The following is an 18,165-nucleotide window of genomic DNA, read 5'->3' as shown; positions in this document are numbered from 1 at the left end:
TCATTTGAACATACACAAAAGACACCACAACGAAATAACAGTCAACATTTCCTGGCATGTCTTGTATTGAACATGTCGAGTCTCCAAGGGCAGATTGATATTCATGAGGTGCCTTCGGTTTTTAGGCTCAAATCTGAGCTTCATACTCTTGAAAACAGTGCTTCACACTCTGAGGAAAGATTTCCTCTTTCAACACACTCAGGAAGATGGTCCTGAACAACATTTATAGATGCAGTCCTCAGACAGTATATCATTTGGTACAGCTTTATGACACAAGTGAGATTCACTGAATGTATCCAAGGTCTTCACTTCAATTAACAACCTGATTTGGGATTTATATCCTCTTGTCAGTTTTATATGACACAGGAAGGAGAGACAATATCCTTTCATCCAACCTAACCCCTATCACTCTGTCATAAGAGGACTTGATGCTTAGAACTCAAAGCATCTTTTTGTTTTCAATTTTGATCAAGTACATTCACAGACCTGCATTTATACAGTAAATTTCATAAATCTTACTGTATTTGTATGCAATTAATGATAACATATATAATTCAGATTGTACTTACACATCAACAGGTACTCTCAACAGCAGGGGTAAAAACGCTGCCTCCTCATTCAGGTCCATCAGTTTAGGCTCCAGCAACTCAATGATGGTCAGAGCAGTGCGAAACACAGCCAGTAAACCTGCGAAGAGACAGTGGGATATGGAAAATGTTTTAATAATAATGAACAATTAATCCCATGATGTTTTTTAGCCTAGCTGAGACACACTTGAATTACACTTTAGTTAATAAAACAAGTCACAGCATTGGTTTAATTGTTTTCTTCATTCTGAGGACATTTGGAAAAAGTGTGTGCACCTCATCCTTTTTTGCTATTATGATTGAGTGTGTTTCTACACATACCCTGCAGAATAATAAGATCCCAAACAGCCAGGACAGAGTCCCAACAGGGCAAGGAAGTGAAGAGTGTGAGAAACCATGGCATCACAAAGTGGATTGATAAGACTCCCACTGATTCCTGCAGGGAGGTGGGAAAAAGAAAAAGGGTTCATTTTATGTAACCAAATGTTTTCATTGCCTTTTTAATCCAATTCATAACAATTATATCAGAATATCCTTCAGAAAAACTGAATTGATGTTTTAATAATTTTCTCAAACTGAAAAATTCTACAATGTTACAATATATGTATTTAGACTTTGCTTTAAAACAAACATTTGCTTTCATGATGGTAGAAATAGAGGACTGTAATCTGCCTTTAACAAAAAAATTATGTTTACAGAATAAAGTGATGTTTTTAGGATCTTTTGTGTTTTGAAAGTGTCATTCTACCTCTTCCTTATTTTTTTTCTAAATGAACTTTCTATGCTTATTTACAGACTTTCCCTGAAAGGAAAAACACTGAGCAACTATTTGCTCTAAATTAAAGCTCACTTACCATATGCTGATAGAGTTTTGGCTTCCTGTGTTTCAGAATCTGGTCAAACATCTTGGCCTGGTGCTGGACCCTGATGACAACAGAAATGACTGCACTGTTAAGTTTATTGTAGTGATGCAGTGCCAAAGATCACCAAAGCAGTAAGCCACAACAGAGCAGAATATTGCATGATAGACATTTTGGTTCTGAGTCTGATATTACAGAAACAAATAAGTGCAGAAGGCAAAGTTAAACTTGTTAGTTTTATGCTTTTAACTCAAACAGTGGTTATCTATTATTAGCAGTGTGTTCTCATCATCTATAGGGGAAAATGCATACAAAATATTTTTTTTGACCAAAAACAAAAACCTTACAAGCCACTAGTTAGCAGCCCTGTCATAAAATCTTCATTTGTGCCTGTGAGGTCAGTGTGCATGCAGTGTGTGTGTGTTAGAAGCTGCAGATCAATTTAAACGTGATAAAACCTCAGCATGGTTCTACTATTCTGCTACAAATATTAAATTGTTGCATGAGTGACAGACTCCAGGCCAGCTGATTACAGCTGCTTTCACTGGCCCACCAACTACAATAATACTATACTGTATAACACCACTAAAAACAAGTAAACTGAGCATACAAGAGATGAGGCAGTTTTACTTGGTTATGGTATGACTAGTTACTCTCTTTTGATGTGTACATACTGTACATTCAGCCTACAGTATAACTGGCTAGCCTCGAGCATGAATGTTGTAAATGATAACTATGTGAGCAGCAACAGGTTTACCAACTTTGACATAAATCTGTCAGTGATGGAAGGCAGGCAGAAGGTGCAAAGTATTCACAATTTTCTGAGCACTTCACCCCAAACAGTCAGTATGATTTATTGAATTCTTTAAGGTTATTTTCTGAATCAAAAGTATTGATCCTGTGTCTCAGAGTAAAATGGTGAGGACACAGGAAGGCCTATTTTAAAACACTTAAAATAACTCCACATTCACTCTGATGCTTAAAGCCACTGTAAAGAGGTAAGTGTCAGACCAGATGATTGACAGCAAACATTTGGCACAGCACTCCAACTATTCTGCTACCGGGGTTGAATATTCAACTTTGAAAGAATGCAGGGAAAGGCGTATTGTCATAGAATACTGCTTCAGAACAAAACAAGATTATCAAAGAAATAAGAAGTACTACTTTATCCACAGAGGGGCCAAAACCAACACAAAGGGGGCAGTTCCTCACAAAGCTTTAGACCCAGTCTTACTTGGTGAGGCTGGTGTCAAACATTTCAGCCAGATATTTGGGTCTGTCCAGCAAGGCTGTTAAAGCCCAAAAAGCCTCTTCCTCTTCCAATTGCATCAGCAGAACAGCAGCTAAGTAGGACATCCCTGTAAGACAGAGAGGTACAGAAACGTATAAGTCACAAATACAAAACAAAACAGATTACTTTTGCAGCTCCCAAAGTGTCAACAGACATTTATGGGGTTTACTCATTGGATTTTGCAATCTTGTGCTTGTCTTAAAAAACAACAGGTGTTCCTGTTTTTTTTTTTTTAAATCACTGTTAAAGGTCAAGTCAAGCTTGTGTGGAAATTACTCTCAAATATCTTTTTTTTTAGATCCAATTTCCTTTCAAACCAAAGTTTCATGGGTAACGATTACCAGGGAAAAGAGGAATGAGGTCCAGGACCTCTTAAAATTTGAAAGCAGTCTACTTCCCTCTAGTGGTCACATTATTCACTGCAGACATTTTTGTCAAAATCATGTTTTAAATCTTGGAAGAGCAGTGGAACATACTTGAATGTTTAATGATGCAACTCAGTGACCGGATAAACATGCTGGAGTTATAAAAAAGGGAGCAGGGAAAAAATACCTTGGCAGTATCCAATATTAGGGTTGTATTTAGCATAGGCAAGGAGGACCCTGAAGAGTTTAGCTTGACCCTCAATGGCTTCTGGGCTGTCCCCCATCAAAGAGCGGTGGGTAGGGAAGGAGCGCTCTGTGGAAGAATCTTAGTTTTAATAACTTGAATTTCTGTCCAAAAGCTGACCTAATCTGTGGTTAACTTTTGTATTAAAAGACATATTTGTGTTAACTTTTGTCATTTTTAGCATTTCAATTTATTTCTTAAGCTGTCCTCTGACATTTCAACCTCAGGGACCAGAGAAGAAGCACATTACTCGATGGACTTGAACAAAAGCCAAAGTAATATATGCCAAGATTTGACATCAATTATATATACATATTCAAACCATACTACTTTGTTTGACTGTTTGCACTCACGTAAGTCAAGGGCGATCTGTCTGAAGACGGTGATGTCAGCTGTTGTGTAACTAGTCTCAAGGCAGCTAGACGGTTCCTGATGGTTCAAATCCAGAACGTTCTGAGTCTCGCTCAGTGTTGCAATTGCAGACAGGATACCATATTCACTGACTCCTAGGTCCACTAAAGGCTCTCGTACCTCTGACAAGCATTTCTGATGGAGAAAAAAACAGACAGTTCATAGGTAGCAATCAGTGATTATGTTACATTAGTAGAAACCTTAATGAGATAACTAGATTCTAAACAACTCTAATATAACAAGAAACAGCACCTTCAACCTCATGTCATGACAAAATGTTGCTGTTTTTTACCTGGTAGTTGAAATCACTTGTTTCTTTCTGAATGTAAGTAGTGAGCAGACATTTCCACACTCTGCCACGCAGGCTTGGAGGTATACCCATCCTGATATATCGCTCAATCTGAAAACAAAGAAGAAAGTCAGGTGTGCCACTGCCTCATATTTTATACACTTTAGTACAAGATATTTTTCTTTATTTTTAGTGGATTTTAAAAGTCTTACCTGGTTCTTACAGATAAAGCTGGCTCCATTCCAGTAGCTGAGCAGCTCACACAGCTCCTTCACTCTCACTGGGCTCAGCTGGGGATAGCTGACACATACAGAACAATATGATGAGCTTCAAGCCAAGACAAAGGAATTGGACAGATATTTTTTAACACTCTGTAATTTACACTGAATGTAGATACATGGCATTTTTTTATGTTTGCACCTGCATCAATACCAGTGTTTACAGGGCAATTATTCCTTGGGGTAAATGCTTGAGTTTACAAATTAGTCAGATGTGTTGGAGTTGAAAAAAAGTTATTGTGACATTTTTTACTCAGTTTTAAATATAGTATCAGACACCATAATAAAACACTAATACTAATCTTACCGTTTTTATAAATTAGGTCACCAGTACAAAAATATCACCACGACCTTAAAAAGGCACAAAGTGGGCAAAAGCTACAAATATTCCTACCAGTGTTTTAGTTTCTGATACGTACATGGCAGATATGGTAAATTTCTTTGGTTTCAGAAAAAAAGCACAGCAAGACCATAGACTGTACAAAGCAGACCAAGACATGTGCTTTCTTCAAACCCTTAATTGACATATTATCAATCACATGGTCGACATTGACCAATAGGAGTTAACCGTTACGAGCAAAACACCGGTACCTGAAACAATTTTGTTCACATCTTTCAGAGCCAATTAACAATGAGACAAATATGAATTACATCCTGAAACATAATGAATTTAATATTACTGAATGCAATCAGCAGTTACTTTCAAAGTTAAACATACTGGTAAACGTTTGGTTACCGTTACAGTCTCCCGCACCTGTAATCATGCGATCTGTGATGGAGTTTTTGGTCCTTTCGTTTGGTCAGAGCGAAGCCAAACTCATCGAAACGCAAATTTTCACTGCGTCTTCTGACTGCTGAGCTTCTCCTGCTACTCCTGCCGCTGCTTCTCCTCCTCATAGTTTAAGAAACAGTAGTTTGGGGTCAACGTATTCCGTTTGTAAAGCTCTATTGATCAACACTGCTTCCCAGGAAACTTTCAAACGTTACGCTCGCCCCGCCCATTCTGTGACATCATCGTTAACTGAATCTATGCCGGGTGAGTCACAAACGTTTAAATCATTGACCGTATATAACCATGACGACTACGTGAGGAAACCATGATGTAACAAAAGTATGAAGTCAGCAAACGTAAGGAAAAAAATGTGAGTTTTCTGTTTTAGACGGTACTTTTACTACCTTTTATTGTTTTTCATCGTTCCGCTATACTCTCGACCGGAAGTTTCCGACCTTCCAAAATAAAAGCACGCTTAGCACGCGTTGTGATCAAAGTATGAGTAAAGAGACCCGTTCAGTGTTGCCATATCCCCCCTAAAACTTTGAGATGATTTCATTTCAGTGTCTTTGCAGGAAATATAGTTCCTCTGTTCTTTTAGCTGACACTGAATCAGATAATCCTGCACAAATAACACAGACACTCCCGATCCCACTTTCCTGTGATAGTTTTTCGAGGTTTTTTTTTTTTTTTTTTTTTTTTTTTTAATTAAAATGAAATAGGGAAATGTTATATCCTTTATGTCAAAGCATTGGGAGCATCATGGTCAGTTTAAAATATTTCATACATTTAAATTGTACAACATAGCCATCAGGATTTTTTCCCCCTTTAATTACAATTAAGTTAGATAATCAAACAGCTTATTCAACTGTGTATGAAATATTCTACAATTTTTTTTTATTATTATTTTTTGACAGCATACATTTTACTATTTATTGTTAATTTATTAATTTTATTCATATTTGAGAGATGGGGTAATTTTAAGTTGTACGGCAGGGTGAGATAAGTCTATGTGCGAGATGACACAGAGGTTTCAAAATCCCAGACACCAACCCTCAGTGTATACTTGGAGTAGTTTCACTTAATCTTACACTTGGCAACGTTCTTTCTCTATCTTGTAAAATGGAGGTACTTATTCAGCAACAGCATCTATCTATCTATCTATCTATCTATCTATCTATCTATCTATCTATCTATCTATCTATCTATCTATCTATCTGTTTATGGCTGCTGCTGTTTACATTTGACAGCGGGGTGGAATTGCAAGATCGCTCATTAGATAATACTGCAAGGTTTACAGGATTCTCCTAGATGAACACTAAGTACAGATACCTCACAGCATCTTCAAATCAAAAGGTTTAAATCAATTATTTCAGGTGAGTTAATAAAAATGCAAGATAGATCATTGAATGTTCTTTATTGTGCTAACTAAAAGTTTAAAGCATACACAAAAGAAATGCATCAACTAAGAGTAATGATGATTGTACAGCTATTAAAAGCTGGTCTATCATACTAAAGCATATTTTAGGCTGCCCATTAATAACCTTGCTGTTTATGAGATGCTTATTTAAAAAAAAAAAAAAAAAAAGATAACATAGATTTTCAAATATTTAGCATTGGGAAAATTCAATCAATAATGATTTTGTCATTTCTCTGTGTTTCCACTTTGTATATTGTTTGGTAGCCATCGTCCCAGGCATACAGCTGTTTGTCTCCAGGATGGTAGTGGATGCTGCTGTGGCTGGTGTAACGCTTTGGGAAGAACATCACAGGGCTTTCATCGCTGCAGGTGGGTAGTAAATAAAAAGTGTCCAGTTAATAAGTATGTGTTATAACACGTTTAACATACTGTATTTTGGAGATAACTTGGTGCTAAACATACCTGTGGAAGGTGTCATGAATGTCATAGAAACACTGTACAGTGGAACGTCCTCCATAGCGTGTGTTGTACACTACATAGAGGGTTCCACATATCAGAAAAGCCCCTTCAGCATCACGACTTCTGCATTGTGTGTCCCAGGTGTACTCTACTGCCAAAGTTCCTGCATGGAAAAGGAAATGTGGGAATTACAGGCAAGGTGATGCTACTTTGCACTGTAAATATATGTGTTTATATATCCCAGATTAGTGTACTCTACCTTTATCTAGTTTGGAGATGACAAGGTTTCCACCATACTCAGGGTCAGCATGTATGACCCACAGTCCAAGTTCATCCACAGCAAAGTCCAGGTAGGTGTTGGGGTTAAGACTATAGACTGGTAAGCGGCCTGCCCCTGGTATCAGAGTGCTGTCCACCACTGTGCCATTAAGCAGGTCAACCTTTGTTGGTAAAATAAACGAATAGGAATAAAAGATCAAAATGCTTCATTTCCAAAAAAAAAAAAAAAAAAAGTATTGGACTTGGTGGTATTATTTGATTATTAACTCTCATTGTGTGAGACATCCAAGTCAAACACATCAGCCTGCAAGTATTTCCAAAGGCTTAGGGTCATGGGTATCCTTAAATATTTTTGCGGATGTTTAAGCACGAGCCAAAGTAATAACAAAAAATGCTGTCAAAGCTTTCATAAACAAAGTATAAATTTCAACCTACAAAAGTCTGTTATCCATAAAGCACTTACAGACTTACTGATATACCTCAAACCTCAGATCACTGCAGTCCTGATAATATACTGGATTTATATAAACAATACCAGAATAATACATAAAAAGGTAACACTGGCAAAGGGTAGCATTAACAGCGTCAAGATTTCATTTGGCTTACAAACCTTCATTATCTGGTTTGGTGTATCTGCCTTGTGGTAGTAGATGAATCCATTGTAGACCACATGACCTGTCCCCTGCCAATGAAAAGGCAGCTGCAGGACTTTAGCTGGTGGTGTCTGGGTTCTCTCTGTAAAACTGTGCAGGGAAGCATATTCTACCAGAGTGATGTTGCGGATTCCACTGAGCAGGTAGACCTGTGGACATTTACAGTCATCAGTCAGACTTAAAATAATGTGGACCACCACTTATTCTGCATTCTACATCTAATATTGTGATTTTTTTATTTGGTATTGGATTAAAATCAACTCCAGGGCTTTTATTTTTATTTTTATTTTTCTATTTCTGATACAGCCATGTGAATTGGAAACTATACAACTAAAACAAAAATTCTTTAAAGTGGAAAACTTTTTTTCTAATCTACTTAACTAAAACAATAGAGGGAAAATCATAGTGTTACGTCATTATGCTGCCTGTTTGAAGCTGTTTAGGTTGGATAAACTATAGGTGGAGCCCCAAAAGCACACTTGGATTGGACTGATACAAGAATATAGCAAGTTATCGTAAATTACAAGGCCTACATGAATAAAGAGAGTCAAAGGTTTAGACAGAAACATTTTAAATACTCTTTACAGTTAACACTCCTCTATAGTATAATCACTGATAATTCGTTGGAATGGAATGAACCTTAGCTGATCCTTCAGAGGGGTCCTTGAACCAGCAACCATACGTATCTCCTGTCTGCTTCACAATCTTCAGGGACTTGATTTGACTCAGAGCTGTGTTGCAATCTAAAGGTTTTGTAAAGAAGATAATGAAAGAATGTATTAGTTATTTAACCCTTTTGTTATGAACACCAGTGGAGTCAGATCAAGACTTACTATCATGTAAGTTTGCATGTGTATTTAAGTTTGTCTTTGTTGTAGAAAGAAAGTAATGACCAGAGAAGTAGCAAAATGTAGAAACATAGCGAAGCTCAATAACAGTAAAATGTACTGCATAGTGTTGCTAGTCACTGTTTTAAAACGCTTTATTCAGCAAGGTTTGGTAACTTCCGCAGACACCCAAAGTGGCATTTCTATGCACTTCAGTGAAGTCGAGGAACCATGTGACTCCTCTCAGCCAATCACTGAAGTTTATACATCAAAGAGAGTAACATCACACTATTGGACCAACCAGCAGTTGCCTATAGAATTTCTAACTATACCCTAGGAATCATGTGTTACGACTGTGTCAGTCAACAATAGTAAACGAGCAGCCAGGACAACCACCTGGAAGAAGATTGACCTGGATGACCCAGCACTCTCTTCTGACTTCCTTGAGAGCCCACTCCAGAGGGTAAGTGATAGAGCACATAACACATGACCAATCTACATGTGTATTAGAAGGACGTAACACCACCTTCACCATTAGTGTAGATGATGATGGTGAACTTTGTGACAACCTTAGCATAAGTTAAGGAGTTGCTGAGCTTCCCTCAACTGGTGACTACTGGACAGCGGAGACCAGAGTCCCACAAGTTGCAAACCTTGGGTCATCTGGGTGGTTCTGCTTGTCCACCTCAGTGACAGCCCACAGACCTCTGGCACCATCGACTGATTCTATAAGATCTAGCCAATGCTCAGCTTCATGAATACTGCCTTCAGGAGTGAGCCACGGACTTCCAAGCACACTGTGCATGAGGTCATGGTTGCCTGCCAATGCAAGACAGCTGGTAACCTGGGGCAGTACATCAAGAAATGTGGATACAAGTTGTTTGCCAGGGCTTCTGAGGATGACTTCACTCATAACTTGGTTCTGTACCAGGGGAAGACTGCTCTAGGTGCCTACTGTGTTGCCCTGATGCTTGAGCAACAAGCCATAGGTGCCACCAGCCAGACAGTATCCATTCTGTTCAGCACCATTTCTCCCTCCACCACCACCACCTCCACAGCCATGCCAGCTATCATCAAAAGCTACAATGCCAAAAATGCCTCCTGTTAACTCTTTGGCTGCCAGAAACTACTGCCCACATCTTAAGTTTACTTCCTACCTTTGTCAACTTTGATCCTGGCTTTCTTTTTCAGCAAGTCCAGTTCTGCAGCCTGTATTTGTTGTTCCAGCAGAGCCTCCTCCATCTCTATATTGGACGGAGTAGGAATCTTGTTTTCAAGATATTCCAACTCTCTTTCCACTCGGTCAACACGGACAGACACACTGTCCACCTGGCTCTTTACGTCTGATCTATGGAGCAGAAATTCCTAGTTCACATTCATCCAAAATAACTACTACATGCCTTCAACACATGAAAATGAATCAATATAATTTTCTTACAGTCTTCCATTTGGGATAAATGTTTCTTACCTTAGAACAGTCAGAGTGGACAGGTAACCCCTGATTTCAGAGGAAAGGTCATAGGTCTTCTGGGTGACTCCTGCTGTACTTTGTTCACAAATATTGAGACGTTCCTGTTGTAAGTGACAGAAGGACGATGTTATGAATACAGAACAAAAGCAATAAAACATAATTTTTGGCTGACAAAATGATTTTTTCCCTCTCATTAAAATAATAACATGCTTAAGTTTTACATGATGGGTTATGGTGGCTATTTGCTACGATGTCAAACTTCAATAAGGTGTTGTTGTACAAGTAGTGATTCAGTTAGCTGGGGAAAATGTACTTATTGTTCAAACTACATTCAAGTACCAAAGCTGTTCTGTTTATCAAACTGTTAAGATCAGAAAAAAAGTTTCTCTTGAAAGTGTTTTACTGCAGGGACTTGTAGATTGACTAGTACTTAAATGGTGCCCTTCTGGTCTTTCTGATCACTCGGAGCACTTTAATAACCAGTCACATTCACTCATTCGCACACTGCTTGCAGAGATGGTTATAAAGACCAGGGGCTTCCAGACTTTTCAACTCTGCAACACTGCAACTGCAGTGCTGAAGACTGGCGACCATGGAAATTCACTAATAAGCCAATCCAAAAACAGACACAAACAGACAGTAAATTAACGTTTAAATAAAAAGTAAACTATGGCTCTTAAATTAGCTGATTAGTAAAGCGTTAGACTACCTATGTGCATCTAATACTGTTTTTCCTAAATTATCTGCAGCCACTTATACTGTCATTATCCTGGTTTTGTATTCTCGTTCAAGGTGGTAGAAAAGACTTGGAAAAAGATATTGAACAATGTGTTCATTTTATTAACACAACATACTACTCTTGTTTTTCTTATATTTTTACAATAATTAAAAGACATGGAATTGTGATTTTTATTTTTTTTTTCGTAGTATTGGAAACAGTTTCAAGCCCACTGCTCTCTAATATGGACCATTGTTATTGACAGAAATTTCCACACAGCTGAAGAATAGAGGGAGAATTTTTAGTGAGGGTTCAGTGTCTTGCCCAAGGACACATTGGCATGTAGAAGGAGCTGGAGCTGGGATTGAACCTCCCAACCTTCTTTTCACTGAACCAAAGTAACATGGAACTTGGTATCTAGATGAAAGTGTAACTGTAATGCTTCGAAATAGTGAACATTTAGTCATATCCCCAGAGATCTGCTGTCCAAGACAAATGATGTCAAAATGAAGTCATAACCTAACAGCAATGAGTCAGCTGAGATCAAGCCCATGTTTTGGCAGCCAAATTACAAGAACATGGCCCAACCATAACAGATGTAGTACTTTAAAACTGTTTTCCTCAATCTGCTCAATGTAAAGTTTGATATGTAAAAAATTGTAGCAAAACATGGGCATGAAATGTGTTGAAATCATGAACTCGTGTCTCCCTTTTTATAGAAAACTGAACATGACATGAGTGGAAAAACCACAACAAAATGAAAACTGATACAGTTTTGTACAACATGATAAGTAAGTTTGCCAGTAACAGTTGATGAATTGTTGTTGGATTGTTAATACAGGCGTTTGATATCAGCTTAGTGTTGAAGAGAAGTGTTGTTGGCACTTACCTCCACCTGAGCAAGTCTCCTTTCCAGGTACTGGAGTATGAAGGCATCCTGGGACGAACCCTGACTCCAGACTGAACTTGCAGTCAGACAGAGACACAGGAAAAAGAGGGAATGCACTCTGCGTGACATTTCTGGCTCCTCTCAACTTGACAACCCACAACTGAAATGTCAACTGCTGCAAAAAGATGCGTCAATATTTCTACCTTTTCAAATGCCTCTTCTGTAAAAGACTGTTCCTGTGACTTCTTGAGCTCTTCTGCTACATGCAAACCACTGAAACATTAGTCTACAAAAAAAATGAGCCAAAGACAAAAAGTGATTGATCCAAACAGCTGTCCCTGGGATAAAAAGGAACGCTGAAGTTTCTCAGATGGCTAATTTATTCTTCTGTTTCCCTCAGTACGCTTTTTAGCCTTGTTAGAGCTGTTGCTCCAGAACTTTCCGTCTGGTGTCTTTAATCAGTTTTTGTGCCAGTAGATTTGGATCCAAGTTAACCTCACTCACAGATCCTCCCAGCCCCTTATTTTCCCAGCCTCTCTTTCTGTCTTTCCCTCTGGAGTTTGTGTACCAGAAATATGCGAGAGAGAAAACCAAAAGAGGAGGAGAGAGGAGGGGGAGAGAGGGAGAGCCAGAAGTAGAAAAAAAAAGGAGGATGGTTCATACCAGATTGGTCAGTTTTTAATCTAATACTCTCCAGATGGCCCCCTGACACGTCCTCACTTCTCACTCTGAGCAAAGCTGTTTATAAAGTTTTTAAAGGGTTGGATCTAAATAAACCACAAAACTACACATTTACACCTCAGATTTTCCCAGGGTGCACTTGTACACAGAGATATCTCCAATTTTTCCAAACACAAAGATGCTGTAATACATTGCCACAAGTCTACTATTACACTGTTTCCTGGCTCTTAATCAGCATGTTGTTGAACACATGCTATCATCCAATGTCACAATATCCTCCTAAAGTAATAGTTGTGCTGTCTGGCGAGACTGAGGGCTTTACTAATAGTACAGACAGGTCCACATACAATAGAACACTAAAGTCTGAGTAGTTTGAGGTCTGTTCTTAATAAAATACTGTGATTTTGTGAAATTCTGACTTATTATAGTCCAAAAAATCATCTTTAGCATAATGAATAATTCCTGTGATGCAATTAGTTAAAGCCTTTTTTCCAACCCGGTGTTTCCTGGGGCTACCTTGACATATTTTCTGCAGGTGTTTCAACGAAAGAAAACATGTGGTTGTCTGTTTTCAATATTCCAGTGGATCTAGGGAGGCAGTGTGCATGAAGGGGTCATTGGTGCATGTGTTGTTCATGAACACTCTCATACTTTTACTGTAAATAAACCATAATAGTTTTTGTTTTATCAATTTATCTAACTGATTTATTTTGTCTGTTTTGCCCTCGTCTTTGGTGTCATGGTCCAGATAAATCTGTAAAGGAGAAGAACTTCCTAACCTGATTAGCGTGAGAATGAAGTCAGATTAAAAGTGTATTCCCTCAATGCCAGACATGTACAGTGGACAGCTACCCTGACTTTAAACCGTGACACCCATCCTTTGCAAGGTGAGCTCAAGCATGCAGGCCTGAAGTCCAGAAAAAAATAGTCAAAAACAGCTTTGCTCTCGCTACTTCCACATGATCGAACTCAGCTGTTTGCAGCCTGTAGCATGTCAATGCTAACTGGTGTAAGGCCTGATGTCTTCCCACAAGGTGAGGAGAAGGAGGTGAGGATGACATACTGGTTCTCAGGTGTGAGCTAAGGAGTGACGACATCGACCTGTCCTTCCATCCATCGCTACTGGGAATGTAAGATCAGTCTCCAACACCCAGTAACAGAGGGAATACCAGAAGGCAGAGTAGCATTATACATCACAGATATGGCTAATGGAGCTAACATCAGACACCAACGCCATGTTGGAAGAACTTCAGCTGCTGTGAACAGACAGGATCCAGGAGACAGAGACTGAACAGACTGCTGAAGAAGCTCAGCCCTGGACCCTGTGGAGGTGGAGACTGGCTGAACTGGACAATGATGGACAAGCTGTCATCATCTATGTTCTTATTGACCTTTTTGCACTTTCTATACACTTTCTTACTTTTGTTTACTTGATTGCTGCTGTGAATTCAATTTTGTTGTACTTTTTACAATGGCAATAAAGTTCTCTTCTCTTCTCTTCTCTTCTCTTCTCTTCTCTTCTCTTCTCTTCTCTTCTATTCTATTCTATTCTATTCTATTCTATTCTATTCTAATCTATTTTAAATGTCAGCCTGAACCTGAATTTAACATGGATTTATTTGCTTACATACCTGCACATGCAGATGACATAGATTACATACAACAAAACACCAGTGTGCCATTAAAGTATGTTTCTGTTTGAATGTTTGCGCTTCAGCTTTTTCCAGTCTTTCATTGTTGTACCAGCTTTTTACCATAAGATGGTGCCACAGTGTATAATGAGTACTACTCATACTGCTGATACGATAGTCTAACAGAGACAGGCCTTTTGTCTCCCAGCCACCTGCTTCCCAAACCACTTTACCTTAAGTCTTTAATTATAGCTGACAGTTAATCCTCTGTGGGCTTCACTGGTATAAAAATCAACACAATGAAAGGTTACTGCGAACACAACTAGCTTCAGTGTTTACAAAAGAACCTGAAAGCTGTCTGAAATGGTTGAGCTCGGGATTTTATCTTTATAAATCCTCAGCTGCACACAGAACCATATAGGCCTACACACCTCAGGTACCCCCCTCCCACACACACACACAGAGCTCTGATGATGGGTACACTTGGGATTTCACCAGTCATTCCTGGATGTGAATCCAGTCTGACGTCTCAGTCTCTATGGATATTTTATAGGTCTCCTCTACCAATTGTAATGAAATATTGATGAGGTGTGTGTGTGTGTGTGTGTGTGTGTGTGTGTGTGTGTGTGTGTGTGTGTGTGTGTGTGTGTGTGTGTGTGTGTGAGAGGGTTCATTTGAGATTTGTGGTTTGATGCACACAGTTTAGTTTCAGGTATTGTGGTTGATATGTATCTATGCTGTTAAATGTATACTCTGTAGACACTAAGAGAACAAATTTCCCTGTAATATTTGTAGTCATGAAGACATGACTGAGAATAATTTTCTCCATCTATCGATGAGTTTAGTATATATATAGTATATATATTCACACAGAAATGAAACATGAGACTTGTTTTAAGTAGTGTCAAGTGTTGTCGGCTTTCACATCATTGCTGACTTTTCCTCTTATTCTTTGTTTGACAGGGAGCTCAAGCTTTAAGAGCAGATTTTACACCAACTGAATAATGTGGAGGATAGACTGGGAAAAGACTTGGTTTAATTTCCCAAGCACATAACACAAGGTGACGCTGCTTACATAAAAGACTTTTTCAATGACTGAGGTATAGGGTGAATCTTTCTTCTTTTTAAACATGAGGCATTTATTGCACCTGTTCATTTACTTTCCATAGACACAGTGAGGATAATGGGTTACAGCTCTGTCCATGGTGGCGACCAGAGAACTGGGACATGGATGCCTTGCTTTAGCAGGGGTGGACTTTAGTGGAGGGGTCTCCTTCTCTTTTTGCTCCTCATCCTCTCTGAGTGGGACCAGGGCCACCAGACGTCCTCCTGATTAGGGCTGAACAATTTATCGTTTTCAGATCGAAATCACAATTTTAGACAATGCAATTTTGAGATCCCCAAAGCAGCAATTTTTTGCAGCACTCCTGACTGACTCAGGATCTGTTGTGTAAAGTATCATACACATTCTGTTTTACAAATTTGTAGACAATCTATATATTAAAAGTGCTGGTAAGCAGGTCAACAACACAAAGCCTCTGTTTTGGAGTAGAAGTTGATGAAAACAGGTTATTTATCATCACTATTGATGATTAAAAAATCGTGTATTGCAATATCTACCAGAAAAATTAGATCTTTTCCTAAAATCGTTCAGCCCTACATGTGAATATCCCAAAGCTTGATTTGAAGAAAATCGTGAATCGAATTGAAATCACAATATCTGCCAGAAAAATCGCAATTCAATCTTTTCTTAAAATCGTTCAGCCCTTCTCCTGATCCACACTGGGGGCAATGATGTGGGGGAAGTCAGCGGTGTGTGCCTGGGTAACACCATGAAACAGGACCTCCAGCAGCTCTATGTCCTGCATGGACATAAAAACTGTCTGACAAAACCTAAGAGAGTTAAGGGCAATCTCAGCGCTCCAGAGACACATCAAGTATGAACTGGCGCACAGCGCAGCGTGGCAATCATACTGTATGTGGGAATTATGGGTAAAGGATAAGTTGGGGCATCTCTGTTATCCTTAAGCTAGTCACAGAGCAGATGGACATTCATGTTTTTCTCCAGTTTCATCACTCTGAATCATTTGTGCACACAGTATTTCTATTTTTTTTATAATCTGCTTGACTCCTACTCCAACATGTCAGCCACTGAAGACAAAGGCCATGTTGGTATTATGATGCGTTACCTAAAAGTTGGCATTTATTTCCAGAAACATGACCTCTGGGGTCGTCAGAGGGTGAAAGACAAGATTGGTTGACAGATTCTGAGGTTTGGCAGAAAATAATAAAGATTTCCATGTTGTTGTTTCCCCAAATATGTCTTATCAATAGTGACTGTTATACAGTATATCCCCTCACCTTTCCTTCTACATTACTGCACAGGATCTGTTCAGCCTGAAAGTGCTCACCTGTACCTAGCTCACCTCATTTGTCTGTCTTTCTGTCACTCTGTGGGTTGCCTGACTTCACGTGGTTCAGCTCGTACAAATTTAATTACCAGGATGCCCCCTGGTGCAGTAAGCCCAGGTGAATGCCAATCATCTCCAGCTATACCGTTAATTTGGTTTAATTCAAGGATAATTCATCGTTTAAACTCTATGAAATTTCCTTCATAATTCTTTCATCTGAATTAGTGCCCTCATCATTTGCATTTGCTTGTGAAGATATGGTTGTGAGGATGTAATTAGGGCATACATAATAAGGCTAGAAACTGCATGCAGTAATATAACACAAGTCATTTTATAAAGTGTAAGAGCGTGTATTTAAGTTCTTTGAATGTTTGCTTCAGACAGAGGATGGTTTTCATTTCATAGACCACAAACAAAGTGAAGAAGTGGACCAGTCTAAGAAACAGCTTAAAGACCTGAAGCTGTTTCTCACATCTTTTAGGCTCGTAACTTATCTTAAATGTTAATGCACTGTGTTATAAATCATAAAACATCAGAACAGGGATTGATTTAAAATGCAGGGTCAATGAGTGCATTAACTTCTGCGCTTGCATGCAGATAGTTGTTTATAGAGATTAACAAGAGCTCTCCAGTCGTCAGATGATGAGCTGGGATTGCTTCAGGGCTGATGCATTTCACCTCCTTTACTCTCTACACAGACTGTTTTACTGCATTAAGCCAGTGCCAGCCTAGATGCTGGTGGACTGTTCTATCCAAACAAAGGCAGACCACAACACTTCAGAGACAGCAAATCCCTATACTGTGAAAATGCATGTTCCTTAACTACTGAGAGCAGGTCATGAAGAAGACTAGACCAGAAGTTTATCAGTGATCAGACCATGTCATGATGAAATCCACTGGAGCTGAGCCCAACTACCATGCTCAAACATCTACTTTGTAGAAACAACTAAAGGACATGAACATGCAAAATGTAGCTCAGATCTGCTTTGGATCTCACTTTGCCATGCAGCTGGCAGCACTATCAGACTTTGGTTGTAGATTTTTTTCAGTCTTACTTCTCAAACAACCAAAGTAACATCAGAAGCCCAGAGACAGGAAGTTATCAGGACAGTATGCATATTAAAGAATTCTCTCCTCATCTCACAAGGCCACAGATAATATCACTTGGTTATCTTAACATTATTTCATTTTCCCACCTAAACAATTGTTTTCATGCCGTCAATGATATAGCTGTTTCACCTGGCACCCAAGGAGACCTGGGGCACTTAAAAAGTCTCCTTCCTCACTCTCATTTTTGGCTGTTGTTTTCTGGTTTCGTATTTGAGGCATGCTTATATATCTGCAGTTTCCCATTGTAAATGCATTTTTAGTTTTCTGCATTACTTGACTTTTCATTTGCTTTGCATTTGTTTGGGACTCTTACATAATCAGCCCGTTTCTCCAAAGAAAGATCATTGGGGCAGAGCAGATTGTAGATTCTACTTCTGTACTTTCACTTTGAAAAACATATAAACTCTGTCACAATGGGTTTCTGGGTCAAAAAGAAGACAGAAGCAAGTTAGCAAACAGAAAAAAAAGTGGTTTATCTATTTTCAAAAAGATTAGATAACTTGAAGGCTCTGTAAGGAC

General features: G+C 38.8%; 2 protein-coding genes across 2 annotated transcripts in view; both read right to left on the bottom strand.

Moving 5' to 3' along the window:
• LOC141796205 (uncharacterized) overlaps positions 1–5,374 on the bottom strand; it is a 43,142-nt gene extending 37,768 nt beyond the window's left edge. Inside the window, exons 1-9 of the mRNA XM_074677191.1 lie at positions 5,080–5,374; positions 4,260–4,347; positions 4,051–4,158; positions 3,701–3,893; positions 3,291–3,416; positions 2,682–2,805; positions 1,442–1,511; positions 909–1,023; positions 570–687 (exon numbers count right to left, since the gene is read on the bottom strand). Coding sequence (XP_074533292.1) covers positions 570–687; positions 909–1,023; positions 1,442–1,511; positions 2,682–2,805; positions 3,291–3,416; positions 3,701–3,893; positions 4,051–4,158; positions 4,260–4,347; positions 5,080–5,222 — 1,085 coding nt within the window. The 5' untranslated portion in view covers positions 5,223–5,374. The remainder of the gene's footprint in view (positions 1–569; positions 688–908; positions 1,024–1,441; positions 1,512–2,681; positions 2,806–3,290; positions 3,417–3,700; positions 3,894–4,050; positions 4,159–4,259; positions 4,348–5,079) is intronic.
• A 1,259-nt stretch (positions 5,375–6,633) lies between these two features.
• olfml1 (olfactomedin-like 1) lies at positions 6,634–12,371 on the bottom strand. Its single transcript, XM_074678093.1, has 8 exons — positions 11,814–12,371; positions 10,204–10,307; positions 9,893–10,083; positions 8,548–8,651; positions 7,866–8,057; positions 7,236–7,416; positions 6,980–7,139; positions 6,634–6,880 (listed from the first exon to the last, which is right to left on the bottom strand). The coding sequence occupies exons 1-8, from the start codon at positions 11,940–11,942 to the stop codon at positions 6,724–6,726; spliced, it is 1,218 nt and encodes a 405-aa protein (XP_074534194.1). The 5' UTR covers positions 11,943–12,371; the 3' UTR covers positions 6,634–6,723.
• Positions 12,372–18,165: the final 5,794 nt, after the last annotated feature.

This window comes from Halichoeres trimaculatus, unplaced genomic scaffold (genome assembly GCF_033239565.1).
Source record: "Halichoeres trimaculatus isolate MK-OKI-2021-1 unplaced genomic scaffold, fHalTri1.1 fHalTri1_scaffold_10, whole genome shotgun sequence".
In the NCBI taxonomy this organism is placed as follows: Eukaryota; Metazoa; Chordata; class Actinopteri; order Labriformes; family Labridae; genus Halichoeres; species Halichoeres trimaculatus.
The sequence above is the reverse complement of the archived record's forward strand: the minus strand, read 5'-3'. Positions and strand labels throughout refer to the sequence as shown.